The sequence below is a fragment of the Micromesistius poutassou genome, assembly GCF_964030765.1.
Source record: "Micromesistius poutassou genome assembly, chromosome: 10".
Classification (NCBI taxonomy): Eukaryota; Metazoa; Chordata; class Actinopteri; order Gadiformes; family Gadidae; genus Micromesistius; species Micromesistius poutassou.
Window position 1 is genome coordinate 5073754 of NC_140280.1, and position 19356 is coordinate 5093109.

Below are 19356 nucleotides of genomic sequence, written 5' to 3' on the forward strand. Positions count from 1 at the left end.
GCACACCGCTAGCACACGGCCCAGTTAGCGCACCGCTAGCACACGGCCCAGTTAGCGCACCGCTAGCACACGGCCCAGTTAGCGCACCGCTAGCACACGGCCCAGTTAGCGCACCGCTAGCACACGACCCAGTTAGCACACACAGCTAGCACACGGCCCAGTTAGCACACACAGCTAGCACACGGCCCAGTTAGCACACACAGCTAGCACACGGGCCAGTTAGCACACCGCTAGCACACGGCCCAGTTAGCACACCGCTAGCACACAGGCCAGTTAGTGCATCCTTAAAGTTACAATCTGTAAAATTTAAATAAGTTCTTGAATGACATTACGTTGACATATGGCAGGCAGGCAGCAGATGCATGGAACTCCCAAGTCCCGCCCCTTGATGTACTTGTCAATCAGACAAATGCAGTGGAACGCAGCATCAAAATGGCTGCCACTGATCATTTCTGTTGATCGCCTGACACACTTTAACACCACAGAGCACAGGTCGTGTTGGTGATTAAACACCAGAGTCTCACCCTCACACCCCGAGGTACCAACACACGCTCCCAGAACCCAACCTAGAGCCCAGGTACCGCGAGGAACGAGACATCTAACAGTTTATTTAGAGACACACGCAAGATCACATGACACCACGTTCATACCTCAGCCAGATGGGGACAGCGGATGATTCGACTGTTGCACGTTGAGAGTTCTAAAGGTTCCGTAGCACAAGGTTCTGTAGAGGGTCCGGTCAAATGAGATGAGATGGAGGAAGAGACCCAACCTGCCGGAATAAATTAAGAATTATGTTTGGATCAACGGCACAAATAATTCTCATGGTCTTCTTTTCCGCTCCCATACTGGGGGTGACCTGGATGGTAAACCGACTGTTTCATACAGAACTTTACTAACCAGTGGCCGAACAAAGCAATTTATTCCTTATTGCCTAAATCACCCATTCATGCAAACATTCACCCATTCGTGCAAACTTTCACCCACCGACAGTGTCGTCCACCATGAATGGCGACAGCCAGCTCGTCAGGAGCAGTTAGGGTGAGGCGTCTCGCTCAGGGACACCTCGACACTCACAGGAGGAGCCGGGGATCGAACTAGCAACCCACCGGTTACAAGTCAACCCAAGTCTGCCTCCTGAGCCACTGCCGCCGAGCAGAGGTGCTCCATCCCTGCCCACAGAAGACTCCCTCCCCTAGCAGCCGCACTGCGGCGCTGGGGAGGCCGTCCGGAGTCCTGAACCAGGACAGCTTCAGTGGAGCCGGCTCTAATGAGGAGCCTCTCCACAGCCTTCCATTCTCCCAACCACTGCTCATCTGATCCGCTCCACGCCCGGCAGTGTGAGGACCAGAGAGAGAGAGAGAGAGAGAGAGAGAGAGAGAGAGAGAGAGAGAGAGAGAGAGAGAGAGAGAGAGAGAGAGACAATACAGGAGGCCTTTGGCTCCTTTGACCAGGCGCTGCACTTCAACCAGGCAACGTTTACCATGCACTGCGTTGTCATGGTTTCCCCCAAATGGTTCTAGAAGGTTTCAAATAAGGTCAAGCCTCCCATCTCTCTGGCTACGGTGCCCCGGGATCTCAAGGCCGTCTTCTGGCCAGGGTGAACTCGCTGTAACGTCGCTGAGTGTGTTGGAGGGGGGGTATTCTCAGGGCACCAACAGGTCCACTAGCAGCGGTTTACCTCTTCAAATCTGTTTGATGAGCATATTTAAGCAGCATTTGCTTGCAGCTCATTCTCCCGGATAGCAGTTTGTCCCATGTTTATCTGGTACACTGACCACACCACAAGGCGTAATACGCTGGAATGAGAGGAGGAATATTGTAGGAATATTGTATCTCACGTTTGAATAACTAAAATAAACTCTAACTAATACGCTGATTTACTAATCCAGTCAAAAGGGAAATACTGTGCAGGGGAAAACAAAAAGTAAATGTTGCATCAACCTCAAGCAAATACATCCAATAAATGGTCCTTGCTATCTTCAATAACGTGAAGTCGCTTCTTTGTTAATTAAATGTATTTGTATTTAATTATATGTTATATTGGACGTCCAACTCACCTGTCTCTGATGGACCTTCTCTCACAGCAGTTGTTTGTTGGGCTGCAAGTGAACAGCAGGTCCACCATTAGTAATCAGGACAATTCGGAAGGCGGGACATAGACACAATGAGACTCATCATTGGCCGGTTTTTGCCATTTTTTTGGCCAATGCCATTTGGTTACAAGGAAAACTATTACCTAAAGACAGTTCTTCATATGTTGGTAAGCACTTATCTGTTTCACCCAATAACTCTTTGATGGCTAAGTACATACACATCCTCCTAGCCTCCTAGCCCAGCTCCTGCCTGGAGTTTTGTGTACAGGATGACCACAATAAAACAGACAGGGATGCATCTCAACAACATCGAGCTCCCTCCGTATTGAGCCAGCACCTCCCGTGTTAGCTCTGCAGCCTCACAAAGCTCTTTGATGGCAAAGACATGGGCTTTATTGCTAATCTCCATGTGATTCAATCACTTGAGATGAAAGAGACTAGTTAATACTGCTGCTGGGGTCCGCTAAACACCGGCGAGGAGACCGGGTCCCGCAACAGAAAAAAAGAAGAAGAAAAAAGACGATAAAAGTGAAGAATTGGCCACGGGAGAGAAAGGCAATTAAAGAGGCAGAAAGAGAGGGGGGGGGGGGGGGGGGGGGGCGGGGGATGGACTTATTTCTTGGTTAATTAGCATGCCGCGTCCCTCCGTGGGGGACTGTGTGTGCGTTGGGGGGCTCACGGCTGTGAGGCCGCGGTCCATTGTAAGGTGAAGACAGAGCGGATGTCTCTGTGATGGTGTGTGTGTAGGACAGTAATGGGACGCCCCGGGTCAGAGCAAACGCTCGATGCTGTGCTGCTCCAGGAGCCTCCTTATTGACGTGCTCCCGTGTTGGCTGCAGGACTACATTCTGCTCTTGTACGGTTCAATAGACGTGAAGGGAAAGGGGGGCCGGCCGTGCACACAGAACCACCTCCGTCTAGGAGTCAGGGTTAGAGCACAGCAATCGCTCAGAGCGCGTCAGCCCCTGAGTCTAGAGGACTAATGAAATGTGTTTCATCCATTTCTATGGTTTACTTGTTGTGTCTCCAAGGAGCAAAGCCATATTTTGCACATCAAAAAGTACACAATGATGAAAGTTTCACTCGCTTAGAATTGCTGATATCCATTAAAACTCGTTTTGAAATAAAGATGCTTTCACAGCTCTATGGAGGGTTGGCGTAGCAACTGCCTCATTAATCATCTTCCCTCTCCATCTCACTGTCCTCCCCCCTCACTCTCTCTTTCTCCCAACACTGTCTCTTTCTTTGTATCCTCTCTCTGCTTGTCTATCTATCTCTCTAACTCCCTCTCTCTCATTCTATCATTCTCTTTCTCTCCATCCCTCAAGCTCTCTCTCCCATCTCCATCGCTCTCTCCCTCCTTCCATTTCTCTCTCTCCCTCTCTCTCTTCATCTCCATCTCCCTCTCCCCCTCTCTCCCACTCCCTCCCTCTCTTCTTCCCCCCCTCCTTATCGTTCTCTCTCTCCCCCTCCCCCTCTCTCTCCCCCTCCCTTTCCCCTCTCTTCCCTCCCCCCTCCTTATCTTTCTCTCTCCCCCTCCCCCCCTCTCTCTCTCTCCCCCCTCTCTCCTTCCCTCCCTCCTTATCTCTCTCCCCCTCCCCCCTCTCTCCTCTCTCTCCCCCCTCTCCCCACTCTCCTCCCCCCTCTCCCCACTCTCCTCCCCCCCTCTCCTTATCTTTCTCTCTCACCCCCTCTCTCCCTCTCTCCCCCCCTCTCCAGGAGTACACCATTGACGTGTTCTTCCGCCAGAGCTGGCGTGACGAGCGCCTGAAGTTCGACGGGCCGATGCAGGTGCTGCCGCTCAACAACCTGCTGGCCAGCAAGATCTGGACCCCCGACACCTTCTTCCACAACGGGAAGAAGTCTGTGGCCCACAACATGACCACGCCCAACAAACTGCTGAGGCTGGTGGACAACGGCACCCTGCTGTACACCATGAGGTGGGTGGGTGGGGCCCCTGGGGGACCGCTGCACCCAGGAGGGGGTGGTGCAGTGGCGGTGTGGGTGGGGTGGTGTGGTGGTAGTGTGGTGTAGTGGGTGGGGTAGTGGGTGGTGTGGTGGTTGGTGTAGTGGGTGGTGTGGTTGGTGGTGTAGTGGGTGGTGTAGTGGGTGGTGTGGTTGGTGGTGTAGTGGGTGGTGTGGTGGTTGGTGTAGTGGGTGGTGTGGTTGGTGGTGTAGTGGGTGGTGTGGTGTTGTGGTGTGGGGTGGTGGTGTGGTGTTGTGGGTGGTGTAATGGGTGATGTAGTGGGTGGTGTAGTGGATTGGTGTGGTGGCTTGGGGTGGTGTAGTGGATTGGTGGGTGGTGTGGTGGCTTGGGGTGGTGTAGTGGGTTTGGTGGTGGTGTGGTGTAGCGGGTGGTGTAGTGGGTTTGGTGGTGGTGTGGTGTAGCGGGTGGTGTAGTGGGTTTGGTGGTGGTGTAGTGGGTGGTGAAGTGGGTGGTGTAGTGGGTTTGGTGGTGGTGTGGTGTAGTGGGTGGTGAAGTGGGTGGTGTAGTGGGTGGTGTAGTGGGTGGTGTAGTGGGTGGTGTAGTGGTTTGGTGGGTGGTGTAGTGGGTGGTGCAGTGGGTGGTGTAGTGGGTGGTGCAGTGGGTGGTGCAGTGGGTGGTGTAGTGGGTGGTGTAGTGGGTTTGGTGGGTGGTGTAGTGGGTGGTGCAGTGGGTGGTGTAGTGGGTGGTGCAGTGCGTGGTGCAGTGTGTGGTGTAGTGGGTATCATTGCTGTGGAGCGACGCAGTAGAATTAAAGGCAGGAGAACGTTTGGTTGAAAGTGATTCTTGTATTTGATGAGGTGTGATCGTGAACTATTATTTATTCTCCATATTTGGACAGATTTTACTTCCTCTGCATCATTTTCTCTCTCCCTCCCTCTCCCCCTCTCTCTCTCTCCCTCTCTCTCCCCCTCCCTCTCCCCCCTTTTCTCTCTCCCCCTCTCTCTCTCCCTCTCTCTCCACAATGCTTCTGTGGTCAGGGTTGTAATATTTCCGAGCAGCTCTATGTAATTACAGCAGGTCGTCCAATCAAGCCAGAACCAATACTGGCTGTTGTTGTTTTTGGGTGGAGGTTGAACGACGACTCTTTATTTAACCTCCACCCCCACCTCCTCTGCTGCTGTCACAATCGGGAGCTGACGCTCAGAAGCACGTTCGCGGTGCGGAGGTTAATCTGCAGGCGAAAGATTTCCTTTTAATTCTCATGCAAAGCGTGAGAAACAAAGCTCGGGGAGGACAACGGCGCCGGTGTCTACGGTGTCGACGGTGACGGCAGCGCGGCGCGCTCCCAATGCGGCGCATTAATCCCAGATCTGAGGTTCTCTAGAGACGGCGGCGCCGTAAGACACGGATTTAAGGATCCTGACGGCTTCCCCCCGACGCGGCACAACGCCGGAGAACGTGCTAAGCCTCTCCTTCACGGGGAGCGGGGGGAGACAGGGAGGGGGAGACAGGGGGGGAGGCTGACAGGGAGGAGGCTGACAGGGAGGAGGCTGGCAGGGGGAGGCTAGGGGTGTCCGCCCCTCCCCTCCTCTCCTCCACGGAGAGGAGGGGAGACAGGGAGGGGGAGACAGGGGGGGAGGCCGACAGAGAGGAGGTCGGGGGTGTCGTCGTGTCTCCGCCACACCAGACCCCAGATCCGCAGCGTCCGGTCACGTGACCCGGCCCGGCGGTCCTCTTAGGTCTCATGTACAGCAACTCACCTGGCGGGCCGTTTGATTGGACGTCTTTTTGATGCCGAACACACACTGACACAGACACGACAGAACGTTCAAAGCCCTCACTGCCGTGTTTGACTTATCATGTTGTGTGTTTCTGACTTTTTTGCTTTCCGTTTCTTTTTCTCCATCTCTCCACCTGCCCCACCCTCCCCTCCCTCCCCTCCCTCCCCTCCATCCCCCTCCCTCCCTCTCCCTCCCACTCACTCTCCCCCTCCTCCCCCTCCCCCCCCTCCCTCCCCCAGGCTGACCATCCATGCGGAGTGTCCCATGCATCTGGAGGATTTCCCCATGGACGCCCACGCATGTCCCCTCAAGTTCGGCAGCTGTAAGATGGAAATAGCCCAACCAGAACACCTCCAAACCTAGTGCATAACACCTCCGAACTGAACCCAGAACACCTCCAAACTCAACCCAGAACACCTCCAAACTCAACCCAAAACACCCCCAAAATCAAAACAAAACACCCCCAGACTCAACACATATTCAGACACTCCACAAAACACTCAGAAAACTCAACACAATACCACGCCAAACACAATGCAATAGACACCCAGTATGAACACAAAACACAGACAAACCTCAACACAGAACCCTCACAAACCTCCACACCAAACAGCCCAGACTCCACGCCTCTGACCCTTAACCTGGTCCTAGAAGTCACCTGGGAGGAAAGAGCCAATCGACGAGTGAATAGTTAGAATAATATCACCAGCCCTGGTAAAATGGTGTAACCCTACGTGTGTCCCTCATACGGCTGTTTAACGAGTCCATACAGTGAGGTACGTGATATGAATAGCTGCAGGTGGATGTAGCTCCATTGTCTCTTTGTCTCCGGTGAAGCGGGCATGTGTGGTTTAATTGGTTTGTCCTGCATCTGGTTTAGAGCGTGGATTCATCACCGCCACAGGACAATGGCGGGGGGGCGGGGGGGGGGCAGCTGCAAATTACACTTCCCTTCCTGTCCTCATCCATCTTGCCTCCCCCGTCACTCCCCCCCCTCTCCCCCAGATGCTTACACCAATAACGAGGTCATCTATCTGTGGACCAAGGGAGACGAGAGGTCCGTCTCAGTGGCGGAGGGCGGGTCCCGGCTCAACCAGTATGATCTACTGGGCCACGAGTTTGGGAAGGAGACCATCAGCTCCAGCACAGGTAGGCGGGACCCTGGGCTGTACGTCACACGCACGCACTGACACGACCGGACCCCCCCCTCCGCACCCACACCCCCTGATCCCCCCCCTCCCCCTCCCCACGCTGGGCAGAATCGGTCCGCTGTCCCAAGGCGTCCCTAGAGGATGGGATGAGTACTGTAGACGATAAGTTAAGATAAGATAAGTACTTTATTCATCCCAGATCGGAGTGTGGGAGTCAAAGCAGAACGTACCGGACAGTGGTAGTAATGATTAATAAACATAGACTAATAAATACAGAAAGTATATCGATGTACACGATGTGAGCAGTAGTCATGTTAATGTAACAGAGAGTTGAGGAGGACTTAGTCACAGTATCTGCTTTTGTCTTGAAACGGTTTCATAATGAGTTCGCAAACCATACGTAAATCCAGACATGCAGACCAATCGAACTCTTCCTTCTGCTGATGAAGTGTATAGACGATAGATGATCGATGCTGTGTTATTCAGCCTCTAGTCTTCCTCGTCCGTTATTGGACGTTCCTTTCACCACTAGAAGTTAGGGAACAACAAAGTGTGCAGTTTGACATTGTTTGACATTGAGGAGAGCTGATGTTTCTATCTCAGCTCCGACCGATACGGAGGAGAATGAGGGGATTGGGGGGGAGCTGTTGGCTGGCCGTAGCAAGCCCGACTGGAAGGGAAATCCATGATGAGACGATCATTAGCTCAGAGATAGTGATTCCAGAGGAGCTGCTCTGCCAGGATTGGCCGGCTGGCTGCACGCCTGCTGGGCGATGTTAATTATCCCTGAAGTACAGGAACCTCCTACTGTAGGTCAATCACCAGACCTCTAACAACACCATCATTTGCAGCCAATTTATGTCAAGAAGTAAGTTCTGTCCATAAGTAAGAAGTGAGAAGTAAGTTAATCAGCCAGCCGTTAGAGACACCGTGGTCATCTGAAGGCCCATGCAGCCTCTTTAAACACGCAGGGCTTTGATTGTATTGTGTGTGTATGCATACGATACACACACAGTGTGTAGGATAGTCTACCAGCCGGAAGGTTCTGGGTTTGAACCCTGATGTCTTTTGCAGTCCTGCTCATTAAGTAGCCGCAGAGTTAGCATTGCTGTTAGCATCGCCGTTAGCATCGCCCGGCTGTTAGCATCGCCCGGCCGTTAGCATCGCCCGGCTGTCAGCATCGCCCGTCCGTTGCCATGGCTCCGCTCTCCTGTGAGTTCTGAGCGGCGGGATCCCGCGGCACCGCGATCAATCCTGATATTCAGGGGGCTCCTGATTGGCCCAGCGGTAGGCAGGCATTATTCCAGGATAATTAGTAGCTTAAGGTTAGCACGCTGGGCGAGCAGAGATAACGGACGCAGGCTGGGTAACAGACCGCTGCCTCGGGCAGCCAGTAATTAACTGACAGGCTGCTTAGCGACTGGCTGTGGCCGGGCCGCCTGAAGAGGTTTAACCTTTGAGGAGGAGACGTCTGCCCCCCCGGAGACGACGCTCTCTGTGGAGTGCGGGGATGGAGGGCTGGGTCTGCTGGGCTGCTGGCGGTGGTTAGGACGGGTTAGTCTGGCTGCTGGTGGGTGAGGGGCGGGGGGCGTAACGAGGGTGGGGTTGTTAGGGTGGGTTTCTGTCTGGTAGGTGAGGGGCGGGGGCGTAACGAGGGTGGGGTTGTTAGGGTGGGTTTCTGTCTGGTAGGTGAGGGGTGGGGGGTGTAACGAGGGTGGGGTTGTTAGGGTGGGGTTCTGTCTGGTAGGTGAGGGGTGGGGGCGTAACGAGGGTGGGGTTGTTAGGGTGGGTTTCTGTCTGGTAGGTGAGGGGCGGGGGCGTAACGAGGGTGGGGTTGTTAGGGTGGGTTTCTGTCTGGTAGGTGAGGGGCGGGGGGCGTAACGAGGGTGGGGTTGTTAGGGTGGGTTTCTGTCTGGTAGGTGAGGGGCGGGGGCGTAACGAGGGTGGGGTTGTTAGGGTGGGGTTCTGTCTGGTAGGTGAGGGGCGGGGGCGTAACGAGGGTGGGGTTGTTAGGGTGGGTTTCTGTCTGGTAGGTGAGGGGTGGGGGGCGTAACGAGGGTGGGGTTGTTAGGGTGGGTTTCTGTCTGGTAGGTGAGGGGTGGGGGCGTAACGAGGGTCTCCGGCCCCCGGCGGAGCGCTCTGTGGAGACCAGCGTTGGGCTGGATGGAGAACCGGGACAGGGTGGGAAGGGCTGGGAGGTGAAGGTGCTGGTTGGAGGACGTTCTCACATGGGGGATTGAGATGTATTTCCATCCAAGATGATCGGCGCACCCCCGAAAAAAAAAGAATCATTATTTGGAAATATGATATGATGGAAATATGATGGAAACAAGAATCATTGCCTCTACATCAGCGAATCAATCTCGTGAAATCGCACATAATCCAACATGATTTTAAAAAGCCGTTCTGGCACGACTGAAGCTTTTGCTCTCTCTCCCTCCTCTCTCTCCACAGGGGAGTAGGTAGCGATGACCATGTCTGTCCCTCTCACTCTCTCCCTCCTCTCTCTCCACAGGAGAGTACGTCGTGATGACCATGTCTGTCCCTCTCACTCTCTCCCTCCTCTCTCTCCACAGGGGAGTACGTCGTGATGACCACGTACTTCCACCTGAAGAGGAAGATCGGTTACTTTGTGATCCAGACCTACCTGCCCTGCATCATGACCGTCATCCTCTCCCAGGTCTCCTTCTGGCTCAACAGAGAGTCTGTCCCCGCCCGCACCGTGTTCGGTAAGAGATCCACAAATATTACTTTTTCCTCATTTAAATATGGACATTCCGATATCTGCCCACCTGTGACATCACGAGTGGGAGGGTCCGTATTGTGATAAGTGGAGGGATGTGTGACGGACAGTTCAACTCCCTGGTTAGAACCAATGGACTGTACCAACCGGGGGGGAAGGGGGGAGTTTGACCTCCAGCTCGCGGAGACTCCAGCTTCGTGGTTCCCAACCTCGGGGTCGGGGGCCCGCTTGGAGTCGCATAATTTGCATATTGGGTCCCAGGAGATTATCAATTTATAAGCTATGTATATTTAAAGATACATTTTTGATTAAAAAAACTATTTAAAAAGGTCTCATGAAAGCCCTGTATATTTAAACAGACCGCCTAATTATTCATAACCAGGAGCAAACTGCTGCTAATCCCTAAGGGGGGTGAGTCGGGCTGTGTTGATATCACCGCCAGACTTCCAGACCTAAAACTGTGGCACCGAAAACATCCCACTTTCTGACATCCCTGCCGAAAGGTTGTGGGTTCGATCTCGCCCTTGGCCACAGTCTACCTAGGTGTCTTTGGGCAAGACGCCGTAACCACGACATGCTCATTAACGCTGCAGGTCATCAGACCGCAGCCTCTGACAACACGCAGCCAACCGCAGACAGACCCTCGAGTTCCCCCTCCAGAACGGGGGAGAGGTGAGGGAGAGCGTGCTGTGGGGGGGGGGGGGGCTCCACGGGGGTTTGAGTCCTGGGATTTATGTGCTTGTCTCACAAGATTTACTTACAGTTACTCTAGTGATGAGAAAGAACGTCTAATTAAATACCGATTAGTTCGGGCGACAGTAAATTAATCTGGACAGATCGAGTTTGTCTTTCTGGAGCGGGGAGTGAGGGGGGAGGCGGTGAGGGAGGCGTGGGGGAGGAGTGGGGGGGGAGACGGGAGGGTTGAGGGTGGAATGGTGACTCGGGAAAAAATATTTTTGTAGAAAAACATAAATAATAAGGATGAAACAAACAGGAAGAGGAGGAACGGGATGTGATCATTCAACCGCATCTGTCTTCCTGTTTCACAATAAAAGACCCTTCATTCGCAGACGTGCTATAATTACACCTGTGATGTTTGTTTTATCATGTCATGGCTGATCATCATATTATTGCTATTATTAGGTCAACATTATTAATAATTATGATTTCTATTGTTATGGGTAAAAAAGTAAGTTACACATAAATAAATAACTCAAGTTACGCTTGGCAGAGATGTTCAAATGTCAGATGAAGAGGCCAAAAACAAAGCAGTGAACTTTATTTTTAACAAAATATGAGTTATTCCAGGGTCTATAATAAGAACGTCCTTGGTTCACTGCGTTCCTGAATAGCTTCACAATAAAAGCGTAACAGGCCAATAAAACACTCACCCCTCGGCTGCCCGTCGTCCTCCATGAGTTCAGCTGGTTGCCGGGACGATGGTGTCCTTCACAATGGTGTCTCCATGACGACGGGCGGGGCAGGAACACCGAGCGGTACCCAGATACTCTGAGGAACGCTGGGCGTAGTTCCAGTGCCCCCCAGACTGTGGTTCTGTCCTGGCAGGGCGTGGCGGCGCCGGGCCCTGAGGTGACATCACCCTCCACACCTTGAGGGCCACGCCTCCTCGCAACGGCCCTCGCCTCCCCCTGCTGAGGGCGTGGCCCTAGGGGTCCTCACGCAAAACACAGAGGAGACAGAGGGGCGAGGGGTTAGGCAGTAACCAGAAGGTTCTGGGTCAAACGCCAATGTCCGAGGACTGCCCCCTAACCCCTACCTGCTCCTTAATGACCTGTCTGTACTGTCTAACCCCTACCTGCTCCTTAATGACCTGTCTCTGTCCTGTCTAACCCCTACCTGCTCCTTAATGACCTGTCTCTGTCCTGTCTAACCCCTACCTGCTCCGTAACGACCTGTCTCTGTACTGTCTAACCCCTACCTGCTCCTTAACTACCTGTCTCTGTACTGTCTAACCCCTACCTGCTCCTTAACTACCTGTCTCTGTACTGTCTAACCCCTACCTCCCGGTCACATTACGAATCCAATTCAAAATCCTTCTGTATACTTTCAAAGCTATCCACAACCTCGCCCCTCCATACTTGTCTGATCTTCTCCACATTGCCACTCCAGCACGCTCCCTCAGATCTTCCTCCTCTCTCCACCTCACTGTCCCCCCTGCTCTCCTCAGCACCATGGGGAGCAGAGCTTTCAGTCGCTCTGCTCCCCGACTCTGGAATTCTTTACCATCTCACATCCGTAACATTGACTCTCTCCCGCTTTTCAAAACAAAAATCAAAACCCACCTGTTTCAAATTGCCTATCCACCCCACCACCCCTCACCCTAACACTTCCCTTTTATTCTGCACATTTTTATTTATTTGTTCTTTTCATTATTCATTTTTACTGATGTGTTTATTGTTGTTTACTCTGTGCTTTTAATGTTGTTTATTCCGTGCTGTGTGTTTTGTTTTGGTATTGTTTATTGATGATTTATTCTGTGTTTTTGATGATTTTAACTGCTGTAAAGTGTCCTTGAGTGGCGTGAAAGGCGCTTCTAAATAAAATTTATTATTATTATTATTTACCTGCTCTGTAACGACCTGTCACTGTACTGTCTAACCCCTACCTGCTCCTTAACTACCTGTCTCTGTACTGTCTAACCCCTACCTGCTCTGTAACGACCTGTCTCTGTACTGTCTAACCCCTACAAAAGAACGCCTATATTAACGTTCCTTCCGTCTGAGCAGACTGAGGATGGACCGATGTGGGCTGAAGCAGATGAACAAACATTTAAGAGTTGGGCTGAAGGACTTTGCTCCCTCAGAAGGGATCCTGATCCAGGATCACCGACCCCTGTCCTTAACGACCACACAGCGAGGTGCCACGCGTTGTGTAACTCGTGTGCGTTTGTGTCTCCAGGCGTCACCACTGTGCTCACCATGACAACGCTGAGCATCAGCGCCCGCAACTCGCTGCCCAAGGTGGCATACGCCACGGCCATGGACTGGTTCATGGCCGTGTGCTACGCCTTCGTCTTCTCCGCCCTCATCGAGTTCGCCACAGTCAACTACTTCACCAAGCGGAGCTGGGCGTGGGACGGCAAGAAGGAGGGCATGGAGATACGGGTGAGCCCCCCCCGCCCGCCCCCCCCACCCCCCGACCATGGAGATAACAACGATGTTTACCTTCACCTCATGACCTGTAAACATCAGAGTTCACCTTCACCTCATGACCTGTAGACGTCAGAGTTCACCTTCACCTCATGACCTGTACAGATCAGTGTTTAGTGATCACTGCCTGCAGTGTTGGAGCAGTGTCGGGAGTACGATTCACGTCCAGATGTCACGTTTTCTCACCTCATGATAAGATGTGTGTGTTCTTCACTGTAAACGTAAAGATATATACATATTCACTAGATATAAAGATGTATAAGATATATACTTATATATATATATATTCACTTCTAGATGCAAAGATATATAGTTGATATACAGTATATTAATAAATATACGTATATAAGTTTACTTCATGAGCTATTGAGCTATATATGTCTATATATCTATATAAATATAGATATATATATCTATATAAATATATCTATATAAATATATATCTATATATTTATATATATATCTATATATATATATATATACATCTATATATCTATATAAATATAGATATATAGATGTATACGTATAATATATACATCTATATATATATTATATATATGTCTATATATAATATATGTCTATATATAATATATATATATATCTATATATATATTCACTTCATGCACTGTAAATTTCAATGTGTTTTCCTCACTTCATGGTATTCTATAGGCAGCTCTTAGTTACCGTAGTTACGGCATATTACGGGATATCGTTTTGAACGGATTATAAAACTCTTGTAATGCTCACCGCGCTCTGAGAAACTCTCCACCACTCGACCCCTGAGGCCCCGTCACCTCTGACCCCTGACCTCTGAAGGCCGTCACCTCTGACCCCTGACCCCCGTGACCTCTGACCCCTGACCCCTGAGGGGGTCCTCTGCTTCCTCTGTCAGTGGCGCCCGGAGGCGGGAGGGGGAGGGGTCTGTAGGGACACAGGCCGCCCCCCCCACCGCCGTCCCAGAGTGACTGACGGCCGCGCTCATCGCCGTCTCCGAGCCGCTTGCCACGAAGACACTCAGAGCTCCACCCCCACCACCGCCTGACTCACGGCGGGCAGGGTTGCGGGGGGGTCGCAGCGGGTGGGGGGGCGTGATGAAGCACGCGGTTGTCATGACGAATGAAACAAATTTGGGTTGAGGCGGGCGAGATGCGCAGAGGTCAAGCTCAGTCGGCTTCAACAGGGAGGGGCCAGTGGGGTGTGATGTCACTCAGAGGGGTTTAACGCCTGATCATTACCGGGGTGTCCTCTGTTGTGGTTGCTCTGTCAGAGAGCGTCTGGTCGCGTCCCTTGCGTTGTATTGCAGGGCTTTAGTCTGACGCTCATGTGATTGGACATTTTGTTTGTTCTTCTATCTATACACAGATGTAGGGTGCTTTCAGACATATAGTTCGATTGCTTTGGTCCGCACCAGGCCAAAAAATTATACAATGTAGCAAACAGACGTTGGTTCGGTTCGGTTTCACATATGCATATTTCTAAACGAAACCTAAATAGACCAAGCGGACCAAAATAAACCGCGAAGACTACGCCAGTTTCGCGCCACTCACGGGCCACTCACGGGCCACTCACGGGCCACTCACGGGCCACTTCCGAGAACAAAATGGAGCGACAGATTTTCGTTGCGCTCCTGGGGCTGATTCTCGCCTCTTACATTGTATGTGTCGGTAACTTTCAGCAAACTATTCCGTTTGAAAATGAGTCGCGGTAGCGACTCGAAAACAACGTCATGATGCATTGGAGTCGCCGACGGCGCATTGCTCGCCACTTCAAACAGAAGAGACGTGCCCGCCTCCTGAATGACCGCAGATAACCTTTCTCCCTTAGCTGCTTGCTGAATAGTGTGTAAACGTCGCTGTTTTTATGGGTCGTGGCAAGTTGTTCCTGTATGTGCTGATCTGACCAAATATTTATGAGGCATTTTATCTCCTCACTAGTCCACGTTTCTCCGCGGTTTGAGGGTTTTGGGGCTTTTTTCATCTCGAGCCGCCGACGAATAAAGAAATGGGGTAAGCGTGAGATCAACAGGAAATAAAAAATTTATAATTTGACCCATAATTCCGTGCTCCCAACACCCACAATGCTTGATTGCTTGGTTGCTTTCACACCAGAGGAACCGCACCAAATTTAGGGAGATGGAGCGGATCGAGAGCACCTCTTCAGGGAGGTCTCGGATTGATTTGGTGCGCACCAAAGTGCGCCGGTTGCATCCGGCGCACTCCGGATGCAACCCGTGTCTTTGGTAACACGACAATACGGGCACATTAGCCTAGTCCTAACTAGATCTTCGTACTCATTTCATTCATACCTATGGTCTAGAACTGCTATAGAGACAAACGATTGCTCACTTGAAGGCGGGTGCTGTTGAAGTTGAACCTATTGGCTCTGCCCAGTGCCACTCCGGATCTGCCTTAACCAATCGCTAACATTTGGTCGTGACGTATTTCATGCTTAGCAAACTCCTTCACCACTAATGGAGCCAGCTGGAAAATTAAACTTTTCCCAAATCCTGTGGGAAGAAGCGCCACAACATCTTGACCACCAACAAAACTAAGCAAAGCCAGTTCCTGCTCCGGCTTTAATTTATCTATATTCGGCAGAGTTTCCACAACAGACCGAATAGCTTCGTTAGCATCTTTCTCCATGGTCTTCCTGCTGCTTCCTGGTATTCGTTTGACTACAACTGAAACTCGCACACGACCTGTACGTCACTGTTCTCAGGCCGCGCCTCCTGTTCGCTGATTGGAGGGACAAACTTGAGGGAAAAGAAATTGTTCGAACATACACTACACCCAGACCGAAGTACTGAAGGGAAATGAAAATTGAGCGGAAGTACGGAGGCGGGCGGAACCAGGTTACGGGCACATCAGTTCAAGTTAAAGACGAGTGCAAGTCACTCTGGTTGCACTGGAAAACCATCTAATAGAGTTATGGTTGATCCTAACCCAAGCTCCAATCCACTAACCCTAACCCACTAACCCCAGCCCTAACCCACTAACCAACTAACACTAACCCTAACCCACTAACCAACTAACACTAACCCTAACCCACTAACCCCAGCCCTAACCCACTAACACTAACCCTAACCCACTAACCCTAACCCTAACCCACTAACCCCAACCCTAACCCACTAACCAACTAACACTAACCTAAACCTTAACCCATTAACCCTAACCCACTAACCCTAACCCACTAACCAACTAACACTAACCCCAACTCTAACCCACTAACCCTAACCCACTAACCCTAACCCACTAACCCGCTAACTCTAACCTAACTAACCCCAGCCCTAACCCACTAACCCCAGCCCTAACCCACTAACCCCAGCCCTAACCCACTAACCCCAGCCCTAACCCACTAACCCCAGCCCTAACCCACTAACCCCAGCCCCAACCCACTAACCACAGCCCTAACCCACTAACCCCAGCCCTAATTCACTAACCCCAGCCCTAACCCTCTAACCCCAGCCCTAACCCTAACCCTATGCTAATGCTATATACTAATGCTTGTTACTGCGTTAGCTGATGTTAATTAAGGGTGAATAAAGAAACCCTCTTGTGTTAGCATGTCGTTAACGACATGAGGACAGAGGGAGGAGCCAGGGAGGACCGAGGAGAGGAAGGATCCTGACGACTATAAGATGAAACACACAAAGTTAATTTACCTTTACCTTGATTAACACAGACAAATGGGGACTTAAGCAACACTTCCCTTCAGGATGTGTCATGAGGCCAGACATGTGTCCTGACTCCCCTGACCCCCCCCGCCGTAGCGCGCCGTGTGGAGGCGGTTCTCAGACACCGCCGCCTCCACTGTTTCACAATCACCGCTTATGCAGACGTCCTCGAATCAGCGGCTGTCTCAAAACACAGTCACACTCACGCGGCTGGACACACACACACACACACACACACAGACATGCACACATAAACACACACACACACGCACACACAAACACACAGACACACACACAAACAAAGACACACATCAACACACACACACACACACACACACACACACACAAACAAAGACACACATCAACACACACACACACACACACACACACACACAAACACACACACAGAAATACACACACCCACACTCAAAACACAAGCACATTGGGAACAAAAGAGGAGATGCAGCGAACCCATTTTGCCAGGAGATACGAGACTACTTTCTAAAGGTCAACGAGCAAACCCAGAGCCCTGCAGGCTGGGAGCGTGGACAAAAGGTTCTGAGTGTTACCAACAATGTTTTCCTCTTAAAGAGATAAGTCTGCATTTATTTGTGAAGACGTAGTTACTTAGTTATTATGGCACCATTCAGCCTTTGGTGAAGATATATGTTTGTAAAATAACCACCATTTAGCCCTGTGTAAAGACATTGCCCGCTGGGTTGAGTCAAAACAAGCCTCGGAAATCCTGAGGCAGCCTTCTCATTGGCTCATTCTGAGGAAAGTTTGAAGTAGAACTTCATGGTTCAGACATTCTTTGCGTGATTTGATTGGCTTTCAATTATAATGACAGCCCGCTGTCTCCGCCCCTTATAGCTGTCACACACTTGACAACTCTCCAATCTCCGGTAATTAACTCGTTATGATAACGAATGACTGCCAGCCCGTATATTGGAGATGAATCCATCCGCAGGGAGGCGGCTTACGGATTAATCAGCCGGCGTCTAAATGAGGCGGAGGACATGTTATTAGTTATATTCTCTTAATGCTGATCTGAGACGTCGTGGTGATGAAGGGCTCCGCAGCCCGGTTAAATTAAAAGACTAAATCTATATCTAGTGAAAGTAATCTGCTCTTCCAGGAAGAGACTTCAGCCTCCATTACTCTTTAGTCTCCTGCTCACCTCTCCTCTCTTCTACCGTATGCCGTATCCTCCAACTCTCTAACTCTCTTATCCCCCCTCTCTCTCTCTAACTCTCTCTAACTCTCCATCCTCCCTCTCTCTCTCTAACTCTCCATCCTCCCTCTCTCTCTCTAACTCTCTCTAACTCTCCATCCTCCCTCTCTCTCTCTAACTCTCCATCCTCCCTCTCTCTCTCTAACTCTCCATCCTCCCTCTCTCTCTCTAACTCTCTCTAACTCTCCATCCTCCCTCTCTCTCTCTAACTCTCCATCCTCTCTCTTTCTAACTCTCCATCCCCTCTCTCTCTCTAACTCTCTCTAACTCTCCATCCTCCCTCTCTCTCTCTAACTCTCCATCCTCTCTCTTTCTAACTCTCCATCCCCTCTCTCTCCAACTCTCTCTCTCTCTAGCTCTCCATCCACTCTCTCTCTAACTGTCCACCCTCTCTCTCTCTCTCTAACTCTCCATCCCCTCTCTCTTCATCCCCTGTTTCTATCCATGACTTTCCCTCCCTCCCTCCCTCCCTCCCTCCCTCCCTCTCTCCCCCTACCTATCTCCCTCCCTCTCTTTTCCATTTCTCTCTCTCCCTCCCTCTCTCTCCTTCTCTCCGTCTCTCTCTCTCTCTCTCTCTCTCTCTCTCTCTCTCTCTCTCTCTCTCTATCTCTCTCTCTTTCTCTCTCTTTATGAAATAGATCTGAAAGGGTCATTGAAATCATTTTCAAAGAAAAACAAAACAATCAATGCATTCAGATCATCAACATCTGCAAGAATGTCAGATACGATGTCAAGGTCGGCTGCTGTTGAGGTATTAATAGACAGCTCACTCTGAGAGGACATGTTCAATGGAGAGGAGGACGGTGAGGAGGAGGGGGACGGGACAGACTGCAGGACGCACTGACAGAACCTCTCCACCGTTCCTCGCCGAGCGGCCAGATGCGTAGAGCTGTGAAATGTCATCTTGTGATGTGAAGTCTTTTTTTCAAGGGGCCGTTTTACTGTGAGTCAGGGATAAAAAAGATCCTCATAGTTATTCGTGTTCTTATCCTGACACAAAACCACCCGGGCCGAGACATGTCTGGGCCTGATACTATTTTAACAGATAGAAGCAGTCTGGGCCTGATTCTATTTTAACAGATAGAAGCAGTCTGGGCCTGATTCTATTTAACAGGTAGAAGCAGTCTGGGTCTGATTCTATGTTAGCCGGTAGAAGCAGTCTGGGTCTGAGTCTATATTAGCCAGTAGAAGCAGTCTGGGTCTGAGTCTATATTAGCCAGTAGAAGCAGTCTGGGTCTGAGTCTATATTAGCCGGTAGAAGCAGTCTGGGTCTGAGTCTATGTTAGCCGGTAGAAGCAGTCTGGGTCTGAGTCTATATTAGCCAGTAGAAGCAGCTCTTCCGCCTGCAGGAAGGACACGGCGCTCCCTGACAGCAGGAGGAAGGTCTCTGCTGCGTTTCCAAAAGCAGAGTGCGGGGAATTAGTTCCCTAATTAAAGAGGAGTGGATGACAAGAGAGGACATTAGGCTGAGGCTCCGCCCGCTGGCTGCCGGCCGCCGCCACAACAAAACTGGGAAAAAAAAAAACACCCAAAGTCAAACTTTTCCTGGGAGAACGCTGAGAAGTGTGGGGTCCCGGCGTG

General features: G+C 51.0%; 1 protein-coding gene across 1 annotated transcript in view; it reads left to right on the top strand.

Annotated features, from left to right (window-relative positions):
• gabra3 (gamma-aminobutyric acid type A receptor subunit alpha3) overlaps positions 1–19356 on the top strand; it is a gene marked incomplete at both ends in the record, with an annotated part of 40753 nt that overhangs the window by 19926 nt on the left and 1471 nt on the right. Inside the window, 5 exons of the mRNA XM_084473674.1 lie at positions 3816–4036; positions 6044–6126; positions 6810–6953; positions 9532–9684; positions 12618–12823. Of these exons, the coding sequence (XP_084329800.1) occupies positions 3816–4036; positions 6044–6126; positions 6810–6953; positions 9532–9684; positions 12618–12823 (807 nt within the window). The remainder of the gene's footprint in view (positions 1–3815; positions 4037–6043; positions 6127–6809; positions 6954–9531; positions 9685–12617; positions 12824–19356) is intronic.